General features: G+C 52.7%; 1 protein-coding gene across 4 annotated transcripts in view; it reads left to right on the plus strand.

Annotated features, from left to right (window-relative positions):
• Window positions 1–29: 29 nt before the first annotated feature.
• The window catches only part of SGSM2 (small G protein signaling modulator 2), a 37,214-nt gene continuing 9,992 nt past the window's right edge, over window positions 30–27,251 (plus strand). For 2 of the 4 annotated variants that reach the window (XM_024737192.1, XM_024737210.1), the window contains exons 1-12: window positions 30–150; window positions 4,869–4,944; window positions 19,242–19,404; window positions 19,683–19,844; window positions 20,106–20,173; window positions 20,271–20,416; window positions 20,738–20,872; window positions 21,394–21,518; window positions 21,935–22,002; window positions 22,145–22,305; window positions 22,494–22,620; window positions 24,170–24,304. In XM_024737192.1, coding sequence (XP_024592960.1) covers window positions 94–150; window positions 4,869–4,944; window positions 19,242–19,404; window positions 19,683–19,844; window positions 20,106–20,173; window positions 20,271–20,416; window positions 20,738–20,872; window positions 21,394–21,518; window positions 21,935–22,002; window positions 22,145–22,305; window positions 22,494–22,620; window positions 24,170–24,304 — 1,423 coding nt within the window. In that variant the 5' untranslated portion in view covers window positions 30–93. The remainder of the gene's footprint in view (window positions 151–4,868; window positions 4,945–19,241; window positions 19,405–19,682; window positions 19,845–20,105; window positions 20,174–20,270; window positions 20,417–20,737; window positions 20,873–21,393; window positions 21,519–21,934; window positions 22,003–22,144; window positions 22,306–22,493; window positions 22,621–24,169; window positions 24,305–27,251) is intronic. The other 2 variants (XM_024737202.1, XM_024737220.1) reach the window with 1 other exon arrangement.

Consider the following 27,251-nt stretch of genomic DNA (forward strand, 5'->3'; position numbering starts at 1 on the left):
CCAGGGCGCTGAGCCGAGAGGCGCGGAGGCAGCGAGGGCGCGTGGGGGGCTTAGGCGGCCGCTGGGCACCACCTTCCCGTCAGCCGCCGCACGATGGGCAGCGCGGAGGACGCAGTCAAAGAGAAACTGCTGTGGAACGTGAAAAAGGAGGTAAAGTCGGGGTACGGACCCCCGGGGGCTCGCGTCCCTGTCCGCAAGGCCCAAGGGACAGAAAGATCTGCGCCCATTCCGGGGCGCGGGCGCTCGCTGGCCTTGGGCGGGGGCGGGGTCCTGGACTGGTTTGCGGTTCCCGCCCCACTCCCGGATCAGGGGGCAGCTCTCCTCGGCCCCAGGGGCTAGGCCGGCGCTTCAGGGTTAGTTTGCTCCGCGATCCCGCAGCTCCCCGCCCTGTGAAGGCAGCAGCTCTGGGAGACCGAGGTCGGGGGAGGGGTGGCGGCAATTTCTGGAGAACCCGAGCTGCCCATTCATTGCCTGCGCCGCCTGAGGAGGGGGCGGGGCCCCTCGCAGGCCTCCTAGAGCGCTAAACGGGTGACTTGGGGGTTTAGCTCCGGTTTGCCCTACACCCCATTCAGTTATCTTTCTGGGAACCGAGTCTCGGCTGCAGGAGGGTTCGCCGCACACCTCACTGCTTCTCACTCCACGCCCACCTCCCTACCCAGAGGCCAGGGGGTGTTTTGAGAATGGTTTTTAAGACTCAAGATTATTTTCCTCTTTTGAGGAGTACCCCCGCCCACGTCAGAAAGAGAAAAAGTCCTTCTCTGTACTAATGTCCTTTACTTTGACCCTGCCCTAAAAGCCATTTCAATTTCATGGTGGTGATGGTGGGGGATGTCCGTATGACTCACCCGCAAATGAGAGCTGGAGAGTTCAAACCCACAGAGTGGATTAGAATGGATTAGGCCTCTGGATGGAGCCACGAACTCCTCCCAACCTACCTCTTTGTCTGCCAGATGTGTAAACTCGATGAGGGCAGGACACCCATCCCTTTTGTCCAGAACTCTGTATCCGCATAGGCACTCAATGACTATTTGGTAAATAAATCTGCTGATCTTGGAGACTGCAAAGTCTGATGGGAATGCATAAACTTTGGGATAGTCTGGACCAGGTCTTTGTGACCTTGAATAAGTTACTTAACCTCTCTGAGTCTCAATTTCTTCATCTCTAAAATAAGGATAGTGATATTCACCTCATATATAAAAGTTTACCATATTGGTTCCTTTACCCTTTCCTAGAGTTTCAGGACTGGAGAAGACTCTGGGTTCTTATAAAATCCTGGAAGGCTCTAGATCGTTCTCCCGCATTAATTATGGCCTGGCTATTGTGTCCTAACTTTTGTTTCCTTCCCTTCTGTTGGCAAAGAAGTAGTTGAAGCCATCACCTTTTCCAGCTGTGTGTGAGAAGCTCTATTGTGCCTTTGCTGTGAAGTGGCCAAGTGAGAGGTTTTTTAGGCCAGGAGTACATCAAATTAGAATTTAAGCCCCAACTCTGGTCTCCCCAAGGAAAAAACAAATCTCAAACCTCAGTAATTATCCTCAGGAAACAAATAGTCTAGTGACAGAGACTTATATGAACAGTATAAACGAGAACAAAAATGTAGCCATACCCAAACTATGGGCACATGTGCTAGGATTGTTGTTCTGTTCCAAATTTGGGGTTGTTCAGGGATGATGGGAAAGATTTGGGGGAAGGCAGTATTTAGAAGGCTGTCTGTACTACTCCCAGAATGATTCTTTTTTTTTTTTTTTTTCGTTACGCGGGCCTCTCACTATTGTGGCCTCTCCCGTTGCGGAGCCTGCAGGCTCTGTGGCCATGGCTCACGGGTGCAGCCGCTCCGCGGCATATGGGATCTTCCCGGACCGGGGCACGAACCCGTGTCCCCTGCATCGGCAGGCGGACTCTCAACCACTGCGCCACCAGGGAAGCCCCCAGAATGATTCTTAAATAAATGTAAGAAATGTCCAGAATATGCCACAGCTATGTGTATTACCTGACAGAGGTTGACCCGCTCTGAACTCTTAGTTCCCTTCCCCCTTCAGTGCTTGATTTCAAGAGAAATAAAATCCTTTCTTGTCCTACAAGTAGGGACAGTGCGGGTAATTGTAGGCAAGTCTGGCCTTTCATAAAGGACTTTTAGTATAATTCTTTTTTTTTGGCTGTGCTGCACAGCTTGTGGGATCTTAGTTCCCCCGTCTGGGATTAAACCTGGGCCCCAGCAGTGAAAGCGCCGAGTCCTAAGCACTGGACCGCCAGGGAATTCCCAGGGTATCTATAGGTCCTCGTAATCCAAAAATCTGCCCCAACAGCCTGCTTCAGATGCCTGCAGGTCTTTGAGCTGTGACATTATGCTCTGTTTAATGCAAAACCCCTTGGGAAGTAATCTAGGAAGGTTTTAATAGTTTAGAGTGCAGGCTCTATTTACAATAGCCAGGACATGGAAGCAACCTAAGTGTCCACTGACAGATGAATGGATAAAGAAGATGTGGCACATACATACAATGGAGTATTACTCAGCCATAAAAAGAAACGAAATTGAGTTATTTGTAGTGAGGTGGATGGACCTAGAGTCTGTCATACAGAGTGAAGTAAGTCAGAGAGAGAAAAACAAATACCGTATGCTAACATATATATATATATGGAATCTAAAAAAAAAAAAGGTTCTGAAGAACCTAGGGGCAGGACAGGAATAAAGACGCAGAGGTAGAGAATGGACTTGAGGATATGGGGAGGGGGAGGGGCAAGCTGGGACGAAGTGAGAGAGTGGCATGGATATATATACACTACCAAATGTAAAGTAGATAGCTAGTGGGAAGCAGCTGCATAGCACAGGGAGATCAGCTTGGTGCTTTGTGACCACCTAGAGGGGTGGGGGGGAGACGCAAGAGGGAGGACATGTGGGGATATATGTATATGTATAGCTGATTCACTTGGGTATAAAGCAGAAACTAACACCACTGTAAAGCAATTATACTCCAATAAAGATGTTAAAAAAAAAAATAGAGTGCAGAATCGATCCGATCCACCTTTACCTAACCGCTAACCATGAGCACTTTGCAGCAGGGAGGAGACTCCGGGTCCTTCCTCCCTCCTCCCCAGACTTCAGAAGCTCTACCACCCTCCAAACCAAAGTGAGGGTCTGGGGAGCAAGGGCAGCATCAGGACACTGGACACAGGACATTGTCCAAAGAATGGCAAAGACTAGCTCTCCCAGAGCTTACTGTGTCTGTAAGGTTTAATGTTGGGATTGAGGTACTCCATCCCTCTAATCTTCAGTATTAGTATTTGTCTCCTGGCAGGTTCCCCCAAGGCATCAAAAGTGCATGGTTTTAAGTGTTGGGAGCAACTAGAACCTCATATACTCCTGCTGGGAGTGTAAATTGATACAACCACTTTGGAGAGCAACTTGGCAAAATCTAATAATACAGAATATACTCGTCAGAAATTCCTTGCCTAAAAATATAAATCCAAAGAAATGAGCACCCGTGTTCACACAAAGACATGTCTAGAATGTTCACAGCAGCACTACCCATAATAGCCCCAAATTGGAAGCTACCCGAATGCCAGTCAACTGGGAGTTGTTCACACAACGGAGAATGAACAATGCACATCCATATACAACATGAACAGATCTCACAGTCACACCAAGGAGCAAAAGAAACCCAGTCACAAAAACTACACAGTGAGCCATTCCATCTATAAAAAGTACAAAACCCGGCAAAAGTGCTCTATGATGTTAGAAGTCAGGATAGTAGGTACCTTTGAGGGAAGTAGTGACTAGAAGGAAACATGGCAGAGTCTGGGGGTACTTTAGGGTGCTGGTCACGTTTTGTTTCTTGCTCTGATGCTGGTTTCATAGGTGTGTTCAATTTGTGAAAATTCTTCAAGCTGTGTAATTATGATATATACCCTTTTCTATTTGTACATCAATTTTTAAAAATTAATTAATTAATTATTTTTGGCTGCGTTGGGTCTCTGCTGCTGGGTGTGGGGGTTCTCTAGTTGCGGCAAGCGGGGGCCGCCCCCCGCCGCCGTGTGCAGGCCTCTCACTGCAGTGGCCCCCCCACCGCTGCGGAGCGTGGGCTCCAGGCGCGCGGGCCTCAGCAGCTGTGGCTCACAGGCCCTAGAGCGCAGGCTCAGCAGTTGTGGCGCCCGAGCCCAGTTGCGCCGCGGCATGTGGGATCCTCCCGGACCAGGGCCCGAACCCGTGTCCCCCACACTGGCAGGTGGATTCCCAACCGCTGTGCCACCAGGGAAGTCCCTGTACATCAATTTTAAAGTTTTTTTTTTTTTTTAAGTGCTTTCTAAAGAAGGCTGTGACCGCTTACCTTACAAGGCATTCAGAAGCTTTTACATCCAGGTAGGAACCCAAACATAGGGCTTTACCTAGACAGAAAGAAGACTGGGCTTGTGAGCATGTGGGGAGTGTCCCTGAGGCCTAGACGGACGTGTACCCCTACCCGCAGAGAAGGGAGAAAAGGAGGGTCAGGTTGTTTATCTGGAGCCTGTACTGAAACAGTTTGTCCCTAAAGGACAGTGTGTCTGCCCACAGGCCCTTCTGCAGCTAAGTTCAGATGTGCAAATAGCATCCCACCCCTGTTCTCTATAGCAGGGCACTTCCTCCTGGGTTGGAATATCTGTACTGATTGATTGGTGGGTTTATAGCATCTTTTTTTCCCGGTTGCCTTTCCAAGATGTTGGTGCTATCTGTACAGAAGAAACTTTGCTTCCTCACCCCTCCCTTTCCTATCATCTACTCTGCAGGTGTCTGAACCCAGACCAGGGGGGCAGAGCCAAGCCGTTTACTTGCTCACAGGCCTTTGGTCAATCAATTAATCAATCAATCAATAACGATGCTGCCCATTTATTCACAGGTGAAGCAAATCATGGAGGAGGCTGTCACCAGGAAGTTTGTGCATGAAGATAGCAGCCACATCCTTACTCTATGTGGTGAGTGAGCGACTGGGGGATAATGGCAGAGGCGTTTAAAAACTGAGGACAAAAAAAAAAAAAAAAAAAAAAAAAAAAAAAAAACCGAGGAATAAAACAAAAAAAAACAAAAAAAAAAATAAAAAACAAGGACAAAAAAAAAAAAAAAAAAAAAAAAAAACAAAAAAACTGAGGACACTATCTTGGGGCCAGGGAAAGATGAGTCCTCAGGTTTAGTAGCTCTCAAATCTGGCTGCAAGTCAGAATCAACTCAGAAGCTTATGAAAGGGATCTCTGGGTCCCATCCCAGACCTACTGAATCAGGATCCCCAGGGCCCAAGAGTCGACTCTATGTGTCTAGTTCCCAAGGACAGTAGTGCTCAAATTTTAGCATGCATCAGAGTCACCTGTAGGACTTGTTAAAACAGATTCCTGGGTCCCAACCCTGGAGTTTCTGACTCTAGTCTGTCTGGGGCAGTCCCAGGAATTTGCATTTCTAACAAGTTCACAGAAGATGCTGATACTGCTGGTCCAGAGACCACACTTTAAGGGCCATTGTCCTAGGTAGTTGGGTTTGGGAACCACTGCTCTGGTTTATCTTTACATTAACTTTGGGGAAGGGTCTGTGCTTTTGGATGCTTTCTGTGCCACATCTATTTTCTTTTTTTTTTTTTTTGCTGTACGTGGGCCTCTCACTGTTCTGTCCTCTCCCGTTGCGGAGGACGCGCAGGCCCAGTGGCCATGGCTCACGGGCCCAGCCGCTCCGCGGCATGTGGGATCCTCCTGGACCGGGGCATGAACCCGCGTCCCCTGAATCGGCAGGCGGACTCTCAACCACTGCACCACCAGGGAAGCCCCACATCTATTTTCTAATTAATCCCACCTGTGTTGCTCCAGCATCCCAGCTATCCAAGCACTCGATTGCGTGCAAAACAACATGAGTGTAAAGGAGGGATAGCCAAGCCTTCCCACCTTAGAAAGGAGAAAGTCTGTAATAAACCAATGCTTCTGCCTCAGTGTGAACACTTTTGCTTTTGTAGGAGCAAGCCTGTCCCTACACACAACTGAATCTTCTTGGATTTCCAGGAATTTGACCTTCTGTTTGCCATCTTTTTTTTTTTTTTTTTTAATTTATTTTTGGCTGTGCCAGGTCTTAGTTGCGGCATGCAGTATCTTTTGTTGCAGCACGTGGGCTTCTCTCTAGTCGTGGCGTGTGGGTTTTCTCTTCTCTAGGTGTGGTGCGCAGGCTCCAGGGCGCGTGGGCTCTGTAGTTGGTGGCGCACGGGCTTAGTCGCTCCGCGGCATTCGGGATCTTAGTTCCCTGACCAGGGATCGAACCCACGCCCCCTGCTTTGGAAGGCGGAGTCTTTACCACTGGACCACCAGGGAAGTCCCCCATTTGCCACCTTTATGTTGTTTTCCTTGGCCTCTGAGATTGGTGTTCATTGAAGGGAGGTTGTGCATTTCTGAGGTGAAGGAATGAAAGGAGGAGATACGGGAAGGAACACTTTTGACAGTAGCATGGTGAGGCCGATAGAGCTGCCCCTCCCATCAGTCCAGCAGCAAACACTGAAGGTCCCCCAGATTCCAGATACTGTTCTCCAGGTAGGGAAACAGCAGTGGCAAGATGGACAGCGTCTCTTTCCCGGAGGATTACATTCTGTGGGCAGAGAGACAGAAAACAAATGTACACGTGAATATATCCTTCAATAACAGGTGTGGCAACAGCTACGGAAAAAAAAAAAAGAAATATGGGAGGGCGACTGGGGAGAGGCAGCCTGTGAGCAGAGCCCGAGTGACAGACTGAGGGTTCAGACAAACCCTGGTGCTCTGCTTACTTCTCAAGTTGTTTTGGACAAGTTTCTTAACTTCTGTCACAGTTTGCTCCTCTAAAAACACGGTGGTGATTCCCAACTTAAGGAATTTTTGTGGGTATTGAGATGATACATGTAAAGGTTCCTAGCATTGTAAGAGATGAGAAAAATGTCTGTGTTTTCTCCTCTTTTGGATGTTAAGCCTGAAGCTAGGTTTGCAGGATTTGAGGTCCTACTATCTCCCTTTCGGGTAAGTTTCCCTGGTTCTTTGAGATGATATAACGATTCTCAGGTTTGCAGGAGTAGTCTGATCCTACTTTTCTCGGGCAGAAGCCCTGCTGGGGAAAAGCATAGGTGACTTTGACGAGTACTAGAACCCTACTCCCTTCCACCTGTGCTGTGTTCCCCTGACGTCAGCCAGTGTCTGTCATTGTCACCAGAAGGGCTCTACTGGTGGCCAATTAGTCATGGCATGGTGCTAGGCTTCGTCCAGAGCACACACAGCAAACACAGAAAACAGAATAAAATAGCACAGACAGCTTGTGCCTGGGTGCCACATGTGGGCGGCCGTAGGTAAATGGGGGAAGAGAGGCAGGGGAAAAAGCTGTTGGCGTCCCACCATCAGGTCCATTAGGGTGAGGAGAAACTGTCAGCTCTCCTCTGATGAGTCCAGGGGCCCCCAGGAAGCAGTAGGCCTTTCATTTTTGCCTCTTGCCTTGAAGCCCATGGCTCTTTCCAGCAGGCAGGGATAGCACCTTCAAAAGGAATGATTCTTCTACTTTCAGCCAGTTTCAGTCACGGAACTAGAACAAGGGTCTATGAAATAGACCCAGGTCTCCAGGGTTCTAAGATCAGCCCCAAAGCAAGAGGAGCCCTGTCCTGCTGGATTTCGGGAGGTGCCTTAGGTCAAAGTGCAAACTTAAATGACCACAGGGTTGAACGAGAAAAGTCCGGGTGTGGGACAGCAGGCAATGGTGGGGACTGGGGTGAAATGGGTAGCACTTGCCATGTTTGAAGGGGGCAGCCACCACTTAGCTTCTGAAGGAATGCTGGCCCTGGCTTGCTATGGCCCTTGTTTTATTTTAAGAGAAGCCGGAAGTCTGGGTTTTTACATGAAATGAACCAATTTTTAAATGCTGATAACTAATTCCCATTAAAAAAAAAAATGGTGTGGGCTAAACAAAAGGCATCTGCAAGCCTCTGCCAGTTTGCTGCCTCTGCTTTGGGCTTAGTGCACAGTCACGGAAGGGAATGCTAGCAGGAGGGGCTCCCGATAGTATAAAGCTAGGTCAAGCCGGGGCATCTGAGACCCACGGGAAAAGGAATCTTTATACTTTGTTGAAAATGGTGTTCAGTGGTGAGGGGGATCTCGGTTCGGGCTCCAAATAAGGTTGGTTTAAAGCAGTGATTATCGAGACTTCCGTGGCGGTCCAGTGGTTAGGGCTCCGCACTTCCACTGCAGGGGGCGCAGGTTTGATCTCTGGTACTGTAACTAAGATCCCGCGTGCCACCCAATGTGGCCAAAAAAAGCAGTGATCATCAACCGTTTTTCCTGCCTGCATCACACAGTGAAATCATAATCAGGGATTCCTAGGGGGAGGCAGAGAGAATAGACATGTACTGATGGAAAACTCCACTCTTCTGGCTTTTTGGAGATTCTGAAATGCCAGGCTCCTTCACCCCCTGGAAAAATGCTCAGAAGTGCATTTTTAGTCTGAAGTGGTCCCAGTCTTACCCTGGGTCTTGCAGTTGTCCCAGCCACATCCAGGATTCAGCTTTGTTCTTGGGGAAGTGGGAGAGCAGAGAGAGTGCTGAGAGAAAGGGAACAGAGTGAAGGCTGTGGAGACTGGATTAACTGTGCAGTGAGTGACCCCTTTTACTAGAGCTTTGTGGAGGGCTGGGGTCCTGGGCCCCTCTGCCCTGCCTTGGCCCCTCTGTTCATCGCAGAGGGTGGCTAGGGGATGACCGAAGAGTGCAGGGCCTGAGCAAGATGAGCTTCCCTGAGCTTCCTTAGAATACAGACATTTGAACCGGAAACAGAACCTTTCTGGAGAGCCTTAGAAATGAAACTGAAGAATCCCTGGGTCAAGACCTGGCCCTGGGCGAACGCAGGAAAGTTCCTGTTCCTCAAGGGGAGGAGTGACACTCCCAGGACTGACGAGAAACGTGCGTGTGTTGTGTTTGCTGTGCTTGTTCCTAAAACTGTCTGTCTAGAAGCCGGTCAGGCCCCAGCAGTAGGAACCTTGTGAGGAGGCCTTGCTGGCAAACCTAGCTGGCAGGGAGGGGTTCTATGTGTGCTGTTCTCCTACCACAGAGCAAGGCTGCATTGCTGCTCTGAGGCACCCCCTGCCAGCCGCCAGGACCTGTGTGACTGTACCCGTGCACTGGAGAATAGGCCCAAACCCCACTGTTGGGAAAAGGTTCTTGGATATCTCGTCTTCATCTTGAAAATTCATGTCAGGGCTTCCCTGGTGGCGCAGTGGTTGAGAGTCCGCCTGCCGATGCAGGGGACACGGGTTCGTGCCCCGGTCCGGGAGGATCCCACATGCCGCGGAGCGGCTGGGCCCGTGAGCCATGGCCGCTGAGCCTGTGCATCCGGAGCCTGTGCTCCGCAACGGGAGAGGCCACAACAGTGAGAGGCCCGCGTACCGCAAAAAAAAAAAAAGTCATGTCAAGTTTGCGTTTTGCTCCATAATATGGCCTCTGAAACTTTGTGCTGCTGAATGAAATGAATGCTTCCTGTTTTTCTGTGGCTTCCTGAACCCCCCGGGCGTAGGCTGCTTATCTCCTGCCACCCCAACCCCCAGAGGGCAAGGTGCTCTTAAATTTTGCTTGTGGGCAACTCAAGGTCAGGGTTAAACAGCAGACTGCCCTAAGTTTCACCTTTGAACTCCACATTTGTAATAGCAATATGACTGCGCATAGAGTGCCCAGTTACTCTTCCCATCAAGGGGTCTGGGGTAGTTTAGGCCTTAACCGAGGAGCACGGTGCCTCCCCTCCCCTTTGGCTCAGAGGGGAGCATCTCCCTCCACAGTGTCTCTGTTTGTTCCATTCTAATTGGGCGCTGAGGTTGGATTTTAACCACTGGTGGGTAGAAGGGCTTTAGGAGGCCCACAGAGAGGTTCCCGGCCTGGCAGAGCAGGTTCTTAGACTTGTAAACATCTCCTTTTTCTAGCCACAGGCACTGGGGGCGGGACCCAGACCAGCCCTGCCCCTCAGTCCTTAGGTTCCCTGCCCTCCCCGCGCTGATCCGTCCACCTGAGGGTTGCTTCAGACTGAGGATGAGCTGTAATGGGAGACGGGGGTGGAGTCTGTGGAGCTGGGAACAACACCAGGGCTTTATTAACCCGCTGCCTGTTGCTAAGCAGCTTTCATTAGCCGGGAAGTTCAGCCGCAGCAAGCTCCTCCGGGGAATGGCAAGGAGATGCTAATGAGCTGGGAGAGAAGCAGGTGTGACGGGAGGGTGCGTCCCACCTGGGGTACTGCAGCCAGAGGTATTTCAGCACTTCCTGAGATTCAGGCACCAGCCAGTTTTTACTCTGTCTCTCTTCAGTGAAAGGGATTCCTTCTCTCTTCTTCCCACCCACACTGAATGAACAGCTCATTCTCAGCATAACTGGCTTCCACTTTCCATGTGGTAATGATCCAGTAGGAAGAAAGGCCCTCTGGGAGACTGGCTCCCCTCGCCCTGTCTTGGGGCATGGCTGAGGGCACGTGGTGATGGTCTGTAGCAGAGACTTTGGAGTCCGGCAGACCTGACCTGCGTTCACAGACTGACCATGTCACCAAGTGTGTGACCATGGCCACTTATTCAGCAACTCTGAACCTACGGAATAAGGTTGATGTGAGGATTAAAAGAGTGATGCGGGTAGAGCAGACAGCATGGAGCCAGGTATGCAGTAGGTGCTCAGTAAATGTCATCACCACCAGTGACGTTCTACTTTGTTCTTGAAAGTGATCTTTTAACCTTCCCCATAAAGCCTCCTAGAACCTTCTCCAGGATTCCATTTAGGAATCCGTGTTTCTGAGAGTTGTGAGCATCTGGACAATCAGAACAGTTTGAACTCTGGGAACCCAATCAAGGAATTTGAAAATATTAAGAAATTATTATTGATTTTTTCGGTGCAGTGCAGGTATTAGGTACATGTTTTTAAAAGAGTCATCTTTCAGAGATACACACTAAAATATTTACGGACAAAAATATATGATATGTAAAATTTGCTTCAAAATGATCTAGGGATAAGGGGGAAAGTGGTTGGAGGTGGTATAACTAAAACAAGATTGGTCCTTCCTTGATCATGGCTTGTGTTGTGTGATGGGTACTTGGGGGTTCATTACATCATTCTCTTTACTTTTGTATATGATTGGAATTTTCCAAAATGAAATGGTTTTTTTAAAAAGAAGGAAGAGGAGGAGGAGAGGATGGGTGGAGGAAGAGATAGAGATAGCAAGTGTATGCCGCTTTTTTTTTATAGGGTATTTTTTATTTCAAAAAGTATGTATTGAATGCATCCTTAAACCTTCAACAGGATTCTGGACACGTAAGCCTGCCAAACAGACAAATAAGTATGGAAATCTGCCCCACCTTCTGGGTGTTGGCACTGGATGTTGGATACTGGAGGGTTGGGTCTGGAGTCACATAAATATAGAATATTTTATTATTATTATTTTTAAGGCCATGCCACGTGGCATGCGGGATCTTATTCCCCCACTAGGGGTCAAACCCATGCCCCCTGCAGTGGAAGCGTGGAGTCCTAACCACTGGACCGCCACGCCAGGGAAGTCCTAGAATACTTTATAGGAATAGATCAGCATTAAACGCTAGTCACTGAATTTTCGTAATTTAATTTGTCTTGTAGACTGTTGCGTTTAATCCAACACATAGAGATAGTCCCACCCCCGAGCTGGCCCAGCCTCTGTCCCCAAGTCCATGTACAGACATCTGTTAGTGGTGGAGGCTTCACAGCCTAGAACCTGTGCCCAGGGGCAGCGGGGAGAACAGGGAAAGGGAGCAGATGTTGCTGAAGGGTCCTCCCTGATCCTGGACCCCCAGCTGGAGTCAGGAAGGACCTCCTGTTGCTGAGGCTGCTGTCTTCCCTTCCCATCCTTGGTCTTTTAAACCAACGACAGGGTCCGGGTGGGGGACCTGGGTAGTTCTAGAGAGAGAACACAGAAGAGACGGACGCAAACCCAGCCCTTCACCGGCCCACACCAGGCCAGTCATCACCTGGCTGCCAGACAGTAGGATGGTCAGTCATGCGGTGGCCAGTCATGGTGAAATCCAAAATGAGGAGGAAGAGTAGAAACCCAGGACACTGGGCCCCCACCATGAGGGAGCTTCTACAGGGAAGGCCAAAGTCCTGAGTCCTCAGTGCTGACCATAACCGCTGAGGCAAGCTATGAAGGCTGGTTTTTTTTTTTTTTTTTTTTTTTTTTTTTTTCCATTTTTTTTTTTTTTACCGGTATGCGGGCCTCTCACTATTGGGGCCTCTCCCATTGCGGGGCACAGGCTCCGGACGCGCAGGCTCAGCGGCCATGGCTCACGGGCCCAGCCGCTCCGCGGCACGTGGGATCTTCACAGACCGGGGCACGAACCCGTGTCCCCTGCATCAGCAGGCGGACTCTCAACCACTGCGCCACCAGGGAAGCCCCTGAAGGCTGGTTTTGTAAGAAAAACGAGCGTTTGCAGCTCTCCTGTCCCAACAGAAAAGCTCTACGTGATCCCTCTCCCTATAAGTCACTGCCCATGGGAAATCCTTGACCTTGATGGAGCCACAGCCATGCCTGTCTAGAGCGGGGTGGGGAGAGCTCTGGTGACCACAGCACACGTCCTCCCTCCCCTCCCTGTCCTGCCTTCTCAGGCTGCCAAGGGGGCCCTCTATGGAGACAGGCCCGAGGAAGGGCACCTAGAGTCTTTCCCTTGAGATCAAGACCTAGCCCTTCTTCAGGGAGGCAGCTCCGGATGACCTGTCACAACAGTTATCACAATATCTAGCTGCGTGGCACATACACAACTTTTTGAGAAATTTTTTTTATTGAGAAATTTTATGTGCAGGGAAGCAACTAAATGGTTTAACACCTAAATGGGGATGTAGGGCCAAGGGAGGTGGTGGTGTGGTGTTTTTTAATTGGAGAAATTACAGAACAGTTATGTACAAATGGAAAGTATCTAATAGGAAAAAATTAACGATACAGGAAAGAGAAGGGACCAGTTTGCTGGAGTGATGTCCTTGAGAGGTGAAAGGGGCTGAAATCCAATGCGCAGGTGGGAGGGGTGGCCTTAGAGGGGATCACAGCCAAAGCACCTGTAGGTACCAGAGGGAGGGCAGGGGACGGACACAGCGCAGGAAGGAAAGGCACTAATGCTCATCCATCACCTTCCATGTTCCGGGTGCTACAAAGAGCCTTGTGCCCCTCTGCACAGGCTGTTGCCTTTAGTCACTCAGCACCCCTTGAGGTGGGACCTGTTCCTTTCCCTCCCTGCAGGTGAAGCTCAGAGAGACTTAGTGGTCTGCACAAAGTCAAAAAGCTAGTAAGGAAAGGAACCAGGGTTTGAACCCACATCTGTCTGACTCTAAAGCCTGCGTTGCCCAGGGATGGGTCCCCCTATGAGGCCTACCCAGGAGTGGAGCCTGGAGGTGTGGGGCCTTGAGGAGAAGTTGGAGGCGTCGCTTGGATCACCAAACAGCAGACTCATGATGTCCAGAGATACTCTGGGAGACGGCGGGTCTCTTGTCGAGCTGGGTGAGGCTGGCAGTGGCCTGGTTCCCTGGCAAGCCAGTGTGAGCACATGCAGACTCTGCCCTGCATCCCCAGCAGGGCAAGGAAGATGGGTATGTGTGGTATGAACTTCATTTCTCTCACTTGCTTGGTTCCAGAGTATCAGGGCAGTGCTTTCTCCTCCCAGTGAAAGTCTGGGTGGGAGAGTTGCGTTCTTGTTTCAGGGCTTTGAACAAGGCTGAGTGCCCCCCGCCCCCCCGCTCAAAGCTGAAGCAAACCGCCAGCATCACCAGTGCAGGCGGAAGGAAAAATGTACCCTTGTTACCATAGAAATGCTCGTTCCGCGTGGAGGCAGCCGTCACAAATCCCTGGTGGAAATAGCTGGCCGGGGAAGTGGGGAGGGGAGAGACGTAGGATGCCTGGCCTCGCCTCTTTCCTCCCCTCACTTCATCCGCTACAAGTGAAATGTTGACTCCCTCCATGGGCAGTTGAGGAAGTTCCTACTTAAAATAAGGCCGCCCATCCTACCCATTCCTTTATCTCCAGGGAGGCCGCTCCTCTCCTGGAAATCTTGGTTTCACCATCCAAGGCTTTTAAAAATTCTGCTCTGAGTAATGTCCCCCAAAACTCCAGGACCAAAACAAGCCACTTGTGGCTAGCTGCTCCAGCCAGCGCTTTGCTCACCTGGGAGCTGAACTCGCCTGTTGCACAGATGGCAGCTGGCAGAGGTGGGGAGCAGGGGACGCAGGACACACGTGCTCCTCCCATTATCAACCCCTCCTGGCTCAGAGCCTTGGGCCCAGCCTTCATGTCAGGCTGTGCTAACTGGGTGCTGTGTCCCTCTACCTCAGCCAACTGACCTAGTTCTCTGAAGGCCATTCAGTGGGTCCCCCTATTTCCAGGCTGGGCTTGTCCAGGCCCCTTGGCCGCTGAACACCGTTTCAATGTGGATATGCGTGTGAGAGCCGGGGGTTGTTTCTGAGGCCCGCTGGGCTGACTGAGGACCCTTCTCAACCACTGCTGCGTTTCCTGGCAGCCATGGCTTTAGTCCATTCTCGTGGGCTCCTGAGACACCTAAGCTTGTCCCAGCCCACTGAATTGTTTCTCCGGTCCCTACGCAGCTCAGATCACCAGTGGCTACCCTAAGCAGAGCCCAGATCATCCTGTGGGAGGGGGAACCAAGCTAATCTGCAGACCCTGTTTGCTGTGGGAGCTGGTGATGGGGTGGGTGCCCATGGACAGCCCCAGCCTTGCTGAGTTTCATGACTTTCAATTCACCTCCAGGTTGGAGAGAATCTCTAGCATCCTTTCATGATGGAATTATTGTTATTATTTTGAATCGGTAACCTGGCTCAAATATCAAAACTATACAAAAGGTACACAGTGAAAAGTCTCACTCCTTTCCCTGCCCCCATTCACCTACTTCCCCTCCACCTACCAGTTTCCACACCAGTAATACTACCACTCTTCCTTCTTGTGCATCCTTCCAAGTTTTTTGTCCTGATTTTGTTTTTTTTAATTCTATTCTTTGTTTACCCCACCCTTTTTGTAATCAAAAGGTATCATGCAGTCAAACTGCTCTGCATCTTGCTTTTGGAGACCTTTCCGTTATTAGTTCCTGGAGATCATTCTCATTCTTTTTCAGAGTGGTATAATATTATACTGTATGAATGTGCCGTATTAATCTGTCCTCTATTGATGGACAAGGGGATAGTTTCCAGTCTTCTGCTGTTGTAACTAAGTAAGCTTGATTCTGTCTGTAAGCTAGATTCTCACAAGAGGGGTTACTAGGTCAGAGGTTATTTGCAATGTTAATAGTGCCACATTGCCACCGTAGGGGGTCTTGCCAATCCAGCAAGTTCTGAGAACATTCAGTAACTTCCCAAGTCCCTTCCCTCTCTATCTACTGATGTCTCCTCTGTTCTAAATTGGACTCCTTGGAATGGTTAAATCAGTAAGTAAGGAGTTTGCGTGAGGGGCCCTATAAGATTCCATTAGCACTCGTGGTCTCCAATCCATGTAGCATTTGTTGAGCCCCGTATCTTAATAGACTTTAGGGGCATGTCAGAGACTGGTGAGGGACAGTCCCAGGGCTTGTCTGGGCTGTAGTTCACTGCTTTTCCTTGGGATGATGGTGCCAGACCTTGTCAGGGTGGGATGTCCACAGCAGGGTGCTAAAGTTAAAACTATTTCCACTCCTGCCCACTCCGAGTTGCAGTTCCCTGAGCCTTGCTGTCAGTTGGATAGGATGACAGAGTAGAAAGGGTACCCTGGGCTCATCCGGTACCATAGCTCCAAAGGCCACTGGAAGTCCGAGGTGGGGAGTGAGAGGATCATGCTTGTTGAGTCATGTCTGTTTCTCTGTTTCAGTTCATTCACCCAAACCTTCCCATCCCAACTAGTGACCAAAAACAGTGTTGATTTTTATCAATTAGTACGTGTTTTTCCTATGTGAAGTGATCCGAATGATGTCAGGGCTGTCTCTCCCCTCTTTTGGGGCAACCAGAGTGGCTGCGGGTGGTGCTGGGAACCCTGAGACAGGGGCTCCTGAAACCTTCACGTCACGGCTGGGGACCAGGGCCCAGACAGCTCAGTTAGAAGGGGGATGATTTCGGCTGACTTGGTGCTTTGGCTGTGATGGGCGTCTCCTCCAGGGGCCTCTGTGTGACCTTCTCCCTGGAGAAGGGTGCTTGTTGGTCTGTGAGAGGGCCTCCTGGGGAGCACAGACAGCTGGAGAGTCGGGCATTATTGCTGATAGCTCTACAACTGCAGTTCTGAGTGTGGTGTTCTCTGTATGTGGGGAGAGGCCAGGGGGATCTCTGTACTTGCATATCTGTAAGTGTCGATCAGTGGAAGTGTCTGTGGTTCCTCTCAACTCAAAAGTCTTAGAGCAGGGTTTTAAAACTTTCTGGGATCAGATACCCCTTTTAGAAACTAAAAGCCAAGGATCCTTTATCCAGAATAAAAACATTCACCTAAGCATACAGAAACAGACCAGTGATTCTGTGTGCAGTTTTAGGGGGTCTCGAAGGTCTAGAAGCCTATCAACAAACCCTCTTAGGAGAGTAATTCTCAATTATATATTATCAGTGTTATTATATTATTATTTTGCCTACACACTGCACACAGTGACGTGCTCCTTCCCTGTGGGGGACAGCCCTGTGGGAATGCGGAAGGACTAGTATAGTTTGAACAACTAACTGGCCAAGGAGCCCATGGAACCAGCTTCGGAATACCTGGCATAGAGGGTCATTTACTTTGCTTGGAACATAGAGAGTTGAGAAAGATTTTTCCCTCTGCAGACGTCGCCTGGCACCTTGCCCGGGTTTCACAGAAGGAACTTAGGGGCCATGGGGTGAGCGGGGGCACTGGGTGTGTTGTTTGGGCTTCTCTCAATATTCCCTAGTTGCAGTAATTGCTGAGGAATGCCTCCACCCACCCCAGAGAACCCTGAGGCCTGTGCTCACAGTCTTCCTGGCAGGCTGGGTGAGGCCAAGCTGCTGCTTGCATCCCCAGGCTCCCCAGCCTGGCTACATGGGCAGTCGCCTGGGGAAGGTAGGAAAGCTAATGACTCATTATCCCGGCAATTAGTCACGTCACCAAGGCCCATGATTCTCTGCAGGACTGGGGCCACCTGCTGCTGCCCTGGCCTTGTTCAGTGCTGCTTTTCTCCCACTCTGATCGGGGAGTGCCACCCCAGGAAATAGTCACCCCCCCCTTCTTCCAGCTGTGGACTTGTAGCGGCAGCAGCCCCAGGACCAAGAGACTATGACAAAAAGGTCACTCACCTATGTACCTCAGGGCCACGCAGGACCTCCAGGGACCAAGGGGACAGCCATGGAGGGGAATATGTGGACACTTAAGCAAAGATTCCCCCACATGTCCCATACGCACATGATACCTGTGGACACATCTGTCTGCGTACGCATGTGCTCATCGATATATGAACGTGCCATGAAGGAAAGGCTGCAACTTGTGAAATAAAGTCCTCCGAGGCCTGAGCTCCCAGGAGAGGGAGGGGGTCCTGTCTTGTTTCCCCTTCCCTGGGATGCTCTCAGTGAACTGGCCAGCTTCCACATTGGCCCCAGGGACTCTCTCTAACTTCTTGACCTCAGTACAAGAGAAAGCCAAACAAAACTCTTATATAGGTCATCAGTGACTGTCTGTCAGTAACAATAAAGGCAGAAAACAGGTGAGAGCCTCTGTTTTCAGTGATTATTTCCTAAGTCCAGGTTTCTTTTTTTTTTTTTTTTTTTGGCTACACTCTGTGGCCTGTGGGATCTTAGTTCCCCGACCAACGATCGAACCCATGCCCCCTGCAGTGGAAGCACAGAATCTTAACCACTGGGCCACCAGGGAAGTCCCCAGGTTTCATATTCTAACAACACTAGTCACAGTAAGCTTGATGGGGCCTCAGTTCCCCTGTTCCTAAGAGAATGACACCTCCACCCACCTCTGGGGCAGCCTGTGATTCTCTCTCTAGTGTGTCCTCGCCTCTCTCTTCCCATGAGAGGACTTGCAAAAACCCAGCCCTTACAGGTTAGCCATAGAACAGGATCTCGACAAGAAGAGGTTAGGAGTCAGGAACCGACTTGCATCAAGGGCCTCCGGCATGAGGGCTTTACATACTTCATCTCGTGTAACAATTCACACCAGTCCTAAGAAGTGTCCCCCATTTCACAGATGATAAAACAGGCTCAGAGCATTAAGTCACTTACCCATGTTTTCCAGAAGTAGCGAGTGGCACCACGCGTCAGACCCTGTTCTGACTCTCCACCTCCAGCACAATCCCTGTAAAAAGAGTACCTGTGAAGTGAGGGGAGGCCTCCTCCCACCTGTGGGCCCCCACCCCCCAACACACCTGGAGGAGGTGAAAGGGGCTGAGCCAGTGTTTGGGGCCCTGTGTCTACGCCCAGCTCTGCTACTCTGTGACTTCGAATCAGCTCTCTTCCCCTTTCTGGGCCTTTCCTTCCTCGGCTGGAAAACAATCAGCTTGTCCTCAATAATGGCCAAGCCCCTCCTTCCCCCACACCTACACACTAAGTTTTTTAGAATCTGTATGTGCCCAGGGCAGCTCCCCACCCTCCCCCACCAAGCCCTTCTTTCCTTCCTATGGGGCCTGTCTGCTGAAAGCAGAATCCAGACAGAGAGTGTAGGCCCAGCCCCTAAAAACGTGAATGAATGAAGGGAAGCCCTCCCTGCATGGGAAGTAGAAATCCCTCGCTGTCGGCTGCAGGGCTCGTCAATAATTCAGGGCTGCTGTCAGGTCCGGTCTCCGCAGTGGCTTCCTCAATATTTCAGCTCCTTCTCCAGAGCCTCGTTCCTTAGCAACCACATCATCTCTGCTCTACAGGAGGGCTGCCAGGCTGTGTGCTCCCCACATCCCTTGTCCTGTAGGAGCTGTCCGTGCTTGCCCTCATGGGCAGGGGGTGGAGCCACCCATGCCAACTGGCACTGGCAGCTTTGTCCTCAGAGCCTCAGGGCGATGCTGCATACAGGAGGCACATACATACCAGATGAGAGAGAGGGACAGGGACGGTGTGGCACAGCAAAGCCCCCGCAGGTCCACCCTGGGCAGGAGCGGGGTGGGGCCCGCGGGAGCGTTTTGGAGAGAGGTCAGGGTATGTCTCCGTGGCCTGTCTTAAGCCCGAACCTCACCCCCTAGTCTTAGCAGAGCCAGGGCCTGCCCTCGCCTCTCTGCTCTCCATAGGTACGGGGGAGGGGAGCGTTTCTCTCTCTCCCGCTCTCGCCCAGGCTCAGCTGCTGCTCCCTTTGTGGCCCAGGTGCGGTGGAGGCTTGCCTCCTGCATCAGCTGAGGCGCCGTGCCGCCGGCTTCCTGCGCAGTGACAAGATGGCAGCCCTGTTCACCAAGGTGGGGAAGGCGTGCCCAGTGGCTGGGGAGGTTTGCCACAAGGTGCAGGAGCTGCAGCAGCAAGTAGAGGGCAGGTAAGCCCTGAACCAGCCCCTCCCATGCCTCCCTTCTGCTCTTTCCATTTGCTGTTTCTTGCAGGGCCTCACCTCTCGGATGACGGGCCAGCCTAAGGGTGGGGGTGGGGGGTGGCCCTTTCAGGCACAAGGTCCTGTCCACCACCTCCAACCCCCCATCCCAATCAGTCCTCTGGGTTCTTGTCTTGCAGCTCCAAACTCCGCTCCCAGTGCCACCAGTCTGCGATGAGGCTTACCCCCAAGCCCTCCCACTCCTGAAGCCCACCCCCTCTTTGCAGGAAACCCTTGGCGGGCAACCAGGAGACCCAGCAGAGACAGGGCTCTGCCAGTGGGAAGGCCCCAGCCCTCAGCCTGCCGGCCTTGAAACACATATGGGCGCGTACAGCGCTCATCGAGAAAGTGCTGGACAGGGTCGTGCAGTACCTGGTGGAGAACTGCAGGTGACTGCCCCTCCCTGAGCCCACCCCTCCCTGTGCTGGACTGCCCACCACAGTCCCTAGGCCTGTGCCATCCCCCCGTAGCATCCCGAAAGCAGAGACCACACCAGGCACCCCACAAAGCTCTGTCCTTGTGGACTCATTTCTTCTTGGTAACTGACATGAATTTGATCCTTGTGGGGATGTATCTCCTTGGTGAGCTTGACGGCCATGGAATGAGTTCTGGAGCCCCAGTGGTCACCCTGTCTGTCTCTCCCCTGGCAGCAAGTACTACGAGAAGGAGGCGTTACTGGCAGACCCTGTGTTTGGCCCCATCTTGGCCTCTCTTCTAGGTAAGCCTAGTAGCAGACAGGCCTGTGCTGGGCCAGTGGGGGCTCCAGGGCAAGTGCTGAGGGGGCACCCCTGAGCTGGCTGTCCCTGTCTCCACAGTGGGACCCTGTGCCTTGGAGTACACCAAGCTCAAGACAGCCGATCACTACTGGACCGACCCCTCGGCTGATGAGCTGGTCCAGAGGCACCGTATCCGGGGTCCCCCAAATCGCCAGGACTCCCCTGCGAAGCGCCCAGCCCTAGGAGTAGGTGTCACTCTTCCCCACCCTGTGCTCACCCAGGATATGCCCCTGGGCCTTTGGGGAGGAGCAGCTGGGCTGTGTGCTCCTGGCAGATATAGGCTGGGCCTCGGAGATGCCCAGGGTAGTGGCCACCCCAGGAGAGCCTTTTCCCCACACTGGCGCTCACATAAATGCCAGGAGCACAGAGCTGGTCCGTGGCTGAGAGCAAACTGGGGACAGGAAGGACCCTTGGGGTCAGCTAGAGAGGGTCTGCAGGGAGGCCTAGGGCTGACCCCCACGGCTGACTTCCTGGGGCTGAGGGCAGAGCCGTGACTTTGTGCGCAGATCCGGAAGCGGCACTCAAGTGGCAGTGCATCGGAGGACAGGCTAGCTGCCTGCGCCCGTGAGTACGTGGAATCCCTGCACCAGAACTCGAGGACACGGCTGCTCTACGGCAAAAACAACGTGCTGGTACAGCCGGTAGGAGAGCCTAACGCCCGGCCCTCCTCTCCCTTTTCCAGAGGCACCAAGACCTCCAGCCACATTCATGCCTTTTCCCAGGGGCTTGACTAGAGAGAAGGGGGAGAAGGGCCCCACCCGCTACTTCACTGTTTCATAGCCTCACGCCCAGCCTTGAGCTGGCAGGAGCCAGGAATGGCATCTGCTCTGGCCAGCTGAGAACCAGGCCGTCCGGGAGTAGGAATGTCAGCCAGCAGGCAGGGTGAACGCCCAGCTTGGGTATGGCTGGCCCGGACACGCCTGGCATCCAGGAGGCTGACAGGACAGAGCCAGTGGCCCCAGGCCAGTCAGGGGAAGGAGGCGCCCACATCTGCGTGTAGCACGTGATGCCCCCTACTTCCTCCTGGCCCCCAGTCCAGGATCCTGTGACTGGCCTGGCCTGGCCTCCCTGCATGCACCTGGAGCTCCTTTTCCGTAGGCCATCCCCAGGAGCCTCTCAGGCCCTCATCTTCTCCATCTTCTGGTGTCTCTGCTCCCTGCAGAAGGGGGACGTGGAGGCTGTCCCTGGCTACCTCTCCCTGCACCAGTCTGCAGGCAGCCTGACTCTGAAGTGGACCCCCAACCAGCTCATGAACGGGACTCTGGGGGATTCCGAGCTGGAAAAGAGGTGGGGGCTGTGGGACTTCCTCCAAGGAGCCTCGCTCCCGGGCGGGGGATGGCGAGACCCAGCCTGCTCCAGGGGGCAGGCCTCACTCCTTATCCGATGCCAAGAATTGCAGGGGGAGGCAGCCTGGACAGGTTCCCGAGCTCTCTAGGACTGAGCCGGGCCTGGGCACGGAGAGGTTTGCCTGAGCCAAGCTCTGGGCAGCTGAGACTGCCAGGCTCTGTGCCATGAGGACAGCGTGGGGCCCAGAGGGACAAGGTGGCTGGCCGAGGTCACATTCTCGGCTACGGTCAGGGTACTAATAGTAGTACCCTGAATACTACTATTCCGGGTAGTCTCACGGGTGTCGGGGCCGGGAGATGAGGAAGGTGGGATGGCAGGTCTTGGGACACAGCGACACCAAACTGGTTCCTTTCCAGCGTTTACTGGGACTACGCCCTTGTTGTGCCCTTCAGTCAGATTGTCTGCATCCACTGCCACCAGCAAAGTGAGCCTCCCCTGTCCTGGGCACGGGGGTGAGGGGAGAGAGCCTGCGCCGTGCACGGACTTCCTGTCCCCCTCCTTCCGTCCCCACGCTCCCACCCCACTGTCCTCCTACCCAGCCTCACTGGCCCACATTCACCCCCCAGAGGACGGCGGCACCCTCGTGCTGGTGAGCCAGGATGGCATCCAGAGGCCACCACTGCACTTCCCGCAGGGGGGCCACCTGCTGTCCTTCCTGTCCTGCCTGGAGAACGGGCTTCTGCCTCGAGGACAGCTGGAGCCCCCACTCTGGACCCAGCAGGGGAAGGTACCGCGGGGCTTGGGAGGCTCTGGGTGAGGGGGTGTGTGGGGTGGGTTCTCCGCCCACCTGCTGGCCTCCCGTCCTTTCCCCACACGGAGCTCTTAGGAGCAGCCTAGCGGGGTGGGGTGGGGCGGGGGGGGCCGTGGATTGGACCCCGCCCTGGGCAGGCTGACCACCCACCCCTCTCCCCGCAGGGGAAGGTGTTCCCCAGGCTACGGAAGCGCAGCAGCATGCGGTCCGTGGACGTGGAGGACGTGGGCTCGGGGCGGGCCACCGACTACGTGTTCCGGATCATTTACCCTGGCCACAGGCACGAGCACAGTAAGTTTCCCAAACGTCATTCGTGGAGGAAGAGAGAGGTGGGGGTGTAGTGTCACCCAGGGGGCCGCAGGCAGGCTCCACTGCCCAGGCCCGGTTAACCCAGGCAGGTCTTTACTCAGCCTCTCACCGGACCTTCCCCCCCAAAATCATCCCTCGGAGAAGTGGCCTCTTGTCTACCTAGCTGTCTTCTCCCCACCTCGTGACCCCAGGCTCTTGGCTCAGCCGATCCAGATGTCACTGTACAATATTCTCTTGGTCATCCTTTCATGCCCTGCCCCAGGGAGAAAGTGTGGTGAGACCACACATAGAAGGTGGAGAACTCTTGGTTTCTTTTCAGCCTGCCACCTGACCCCCACAAGGCGGCCTGGGTGCAGGGTCAGCGCGTCTTTACAGATGGTGCAAATTGTTCACTGACTCTGCTAGAGCCAGAACCCTCCCCCAACCAGCTACTGATGAGGGGAGCATTAGCAGGAGTAGGGGGGCGTCTGGGGTGAGATTTGGAGCTGCAGTGGGAATCTGTGGGGCCAGGAGTTGAAAGGTGACTTGACCCTCATGGGTCCTGCCCAACGTGGACAATAACCCCTCTGGGCCCCAGGGGGCTTGTCCATAGGCATCTACCAACACACGAGCTCCCTTTCTGGTCAGAGCACTGCTGTTGCCTGCCCATAGGTTTCTCCAGGCCAGAATGGCTGATCTCAGGGATAAGGTCAGGGTATTTGCCAGCCCAGAGCATTTATTGCCAGCCAGACCACCTGCTCCCAAAATGTGCTAACTCGTGCCAATAAGCTGTTGACAAGTTGTCTCCGTATTAGTGGACAGATTGCCCAGACTGCAAACACACAGCCACAGCGTGAGTTCTCTGTTAACAGGCTCGGAGGGCAGGAGACCTGGGGCCCCCTTCCCTCCCAGGAGTGCCTGATGAAGAGAAGGAGACTCAGCTTTGGCCAGAACATGTTTGCAGACCTGGCATTTAATCTCAGGCTCTTGCTTGCCTCAGATTTTGTAGCTTCCACTTGCCCTCTTCAAGCCTTGGTACTTCCCAGTTCCAGTCACTTCAAGGAGCTGAAGCCCAGCGGGGTGACTCAGGCTCCTGGAGAGCAGCTCTGGGAAGCCCTTAGAAGGTCGGGTTTATAGTCTGAAGCGGGGGATTTGGGGTAACCCTCAGATGTGGTTCAGCTTGACCATGACACGAGCCGAAGAATGATTGGGATCCATCTGCCAGCAGTCATGCCCCGCCTCAGCCAGGGGTGGGGAGTCCCTGTCTTTCACTACCCTGGCGCCCCCATCAGTTCTCTCTCTTCTGTTCTTCCTAGAGAGGGCATCCTCCAAGAGTGGAGCTCTGGAGCTGCCGCCGGGTCCTCACCTTCTTCCATACTTTGCCCAGTAACTCATCTAAAGACTCTCAGGTCCCCCCTTCCCCTCTTCCATGCCCTGCAGGCTCAAGGTGACCCAGACTCCATTCTGCTCTCCCTGAGGAGGGAGTGCGGACCCTCCTGCCCCGGGACTAGGGTCCTCATGCCTCTGCATCTCTGCTATTCTTTTTGAGCAGTCACTATTAACTACCACCACCTAGCGGCCAGCCGCGCGGCCTCGGTGGACGATGATGAGGAAGAGGAGGATAAACTACACGCGATGCTCTCAATGATCTGCTCGCGGAACCTCACAGCTCCCAATCCGATGAAAGGTTTTTATCCCTATGGCATTATGGGACTTGCATCCAGGAGGCAGATCAGGGAGGGTGGAAGGAGGTGCTGGCAGGAGGGGACAGTACAAACTGCAGTTGACTCTGGGCTCCCCATTGAACATGAGGAGAGGGCTTTGCACCCGAGAGGGAAGAGATTGACTGGTGGGAAGGTCTGATTATCTGGTTCCCTGTTGGAAAGGAATGGCTCTCTGAGAGCCCTGTTCCCACTCTGGAGGGGTCATGCTGGCAAACCCAGGACAGTGTCTCTTTCTTTCTCTCCTGCTGGCTGGGAAGACGGGTCCTGTGCCTCTGACTCCTGACTTAATGGAAACAGAACAAAAGTACCAGGCCCCTCTTTAGCAGGGGTAGGGGCTGGACAGCTCATGGGGACAGGAGTCACCTGTGGTCAGGTGAGGGGTCAGGGTCACCATGGAAAGAGGCCCAGGGCTCAGTTTACCCAGCTGGCACTTCAGCATGAAATCTAGAAATATCTGTGCCAAGGGTATAAGACAGGTGTGTTCCCGCCCTCATGGACCTGACTCCAGGGTTACCAAGGCCCCCTCATTGGAAATGACAGGACAGTGCCCACAGCTCCTCTGTCCACCACTCAGTGCAGAGCTAGACTTGTAGAGAGGGACTGGTCAGGGGACCAGCGAGGGCCAGGCCCAGGTGCTCAGGGAAGATTGCTTCTGAAGGGCCGAGGCCACCTGTCTTGGAGTTTAGGGGAGGCTCCCCACCCCCACCATTCCCATGCCACAGGTGAATTTCTTTTTCTTCATTAAAAGTATTAATTGTCCACATAGGAGCTAGTGGGAAAAGCTTCGTCTCTCTTTTCTATACTCTAAGAATGACCAATTAAATATATAATCCCCAGCCTTTTAGGAGATGAGGGTAGGGTTTATACAAGTAGGAGAAGAAAGTTAAGACACCATTGTCCAGAATGAAGTGTCAACCCATCTCTATTTCATCAGACCTTAATGCAAACATGGAACCCTTTGATCCAATTGCCCTACCAAAGCACCTTGGTGCAGGGGGCATGACTGCTATCCATAGCCACATCCAACACACACACACACACACCCCACCCCTAATTTCAGCTTCTTTTAAATATTGGAACATCGAATTTGTGAGGCAGATTATTACAGTAATATCTTCCAATTTGTTTATGCCTCCCTGAATCCATTTGAATAATTCCCTACCATCCTTCTCACTAATTAATTAATTTTTATTTTTAGTTTTTTAAACCATTTTTTAAATTGAAGTATAGTTAATTTACAATTTTATTTTATTTTATTTTATTTTGCGGTACGCGGGCCTCTCACTGTTGTGGCCTCTCCCGTTGGGGAGCGCAGGCTCAGCGGCCATGGCTCACGGGCCCAGCCGCTCCGCAGCACGTGGGATCCTCCCGGACCGGGGCACGAACCCGTGTCCCCTGCATCAGCAGGCGGACTCTCAACCACTGCACCACCAGGGAAGTCCCTAATTTACAGTGTTGTGTTAGTTTCAGGTACACAGCAAAGTGATTCAGTTATATACATTTTTTTTTCTTTTTTTCAAATTCTTTTCCATTATAGGTTTTTACAAGATATTGCATATAGTCCCCTGTGCTATACAGTAGGTCCTTGTTTATTTTATATATAGTAATATATATATGTTAATCCCAAACTCCTAACTTATCTCTCCCCTCTGCCCCTGGCCACAGATTAATTCCTTCTCCCCTTTCCCTGCCCCTACAGGGGGCGTCTAGGAATATGTGACACTCCTTATGCTTCCACAAAATTCTACCAAAGAACCCAGTTCCGTAGCTCAGCCACCAAGCCTGTAATGGGCGACCAAGTCCACGGCCTAGAACACACCTAGCACACCCTCAGCACAACTGCCAACTGCCCCCTTACCCATCACATTCCTGTCCTTGTGCCGGCCCTCGCTCCCAGCCCTTCCAGTGGGACCTGCAGGCCGGCTGGTGGGAACTCAGGGGAGCCTCCTCACTTGTCATGTTTTTTGCCTGCCACCTGGTTCCTTGCAAACCTGGGCTTGAGGCTGATGCTTATTTCCAGGTTAGCTGACTTGGAGCCGTGTGGGGAAGCTAAGTCAGGAGAGCCAGGGAGCCCCTTCTCGCCCCACAAATTATAGTCAGGCTGGAGGCTGTGGTGGGGCGGGAGTCCCAGTAGAGCCCCTAATCAGTGGACCTGGAGACAGGAAGCCATCCCTGGCTGCTCTTAAGAGCTGAGGCCTCCAGGGTCAGAGAAACTTACAGGGTCCAGAGGCCTCGGGGCTTGTCTGGGCATCCTCTTGGGGAACTCAGGGGTCAGACCGACCCAGTGTGTAGCCCCTGGGACCCCAGCACTTGAGAAAGGGGAGGAGGTGTGGAAGCAGAATCAGCAGGTGGCTGGGGAGATGGTATGGGAGCCCCCATCTCCACTCCAGTCCGTAATGACAACACTGTTGAGTCCGTTCTGCTAGCCGTTGCTCTCCAGGCCTGCAACATGCTTGACTTGTGCATGTGAATCGAGTGGCGGGTGTCCAGACTCTCCTTTCCCCCCTCTCCTCCTTTTCCCGCTGCCTCCCCACAGAGCAGAGATGCTGTTCACTCTAATTCTGCTCCAGGCCAGGCACCTTTCACTCGGAGTCTTAGGGGCTGTGGGGTTCAATCACCCTAATTGTTTTGCTTCAAACTTTCCTCACGCTCAGAGGAGAGAGTCAGAGTCAAAGCTGGCCCGGCAGACCCCCGTCCAGCCTGCTGCCCCTCGCCCAGTCACTCCAGAGCTCCAGCTGTCTGCACTGGGTTAATTCAGAGATGCAGTGTTCAATGCTGGCTGGTTCAGCTCCTTCCTGGAGAATTAAGGTGAAGAGCATTGACCCAGGAGTCTGCCTCGGTTGGGCCCTGCTTTCTGGGCATGAACTCGTTTCCCTGTGTGCCCACCCTCTGCACCTGGCAACCCCCTGC

The sequence above is a fragment of the Neophocaena asiaeorientalis genome, unplaced genomic scaffold (assembly GCF_003031525.2).
Source record: "Neophocaena asiaeorientalis asiaeorientalis breed wild unplaced genomic scaffold, Neophocaena_asiaeorientalis_V1.1 scaffold129, whole genome shotgun sequence".
Classification (NCBI taxonomy): Eukaryota; Metazoa; Chordata; class Mammalia; order Artiodactyla; family Phocoenidae; genus Neophocaena; species Neophocaena asiaeorientalis.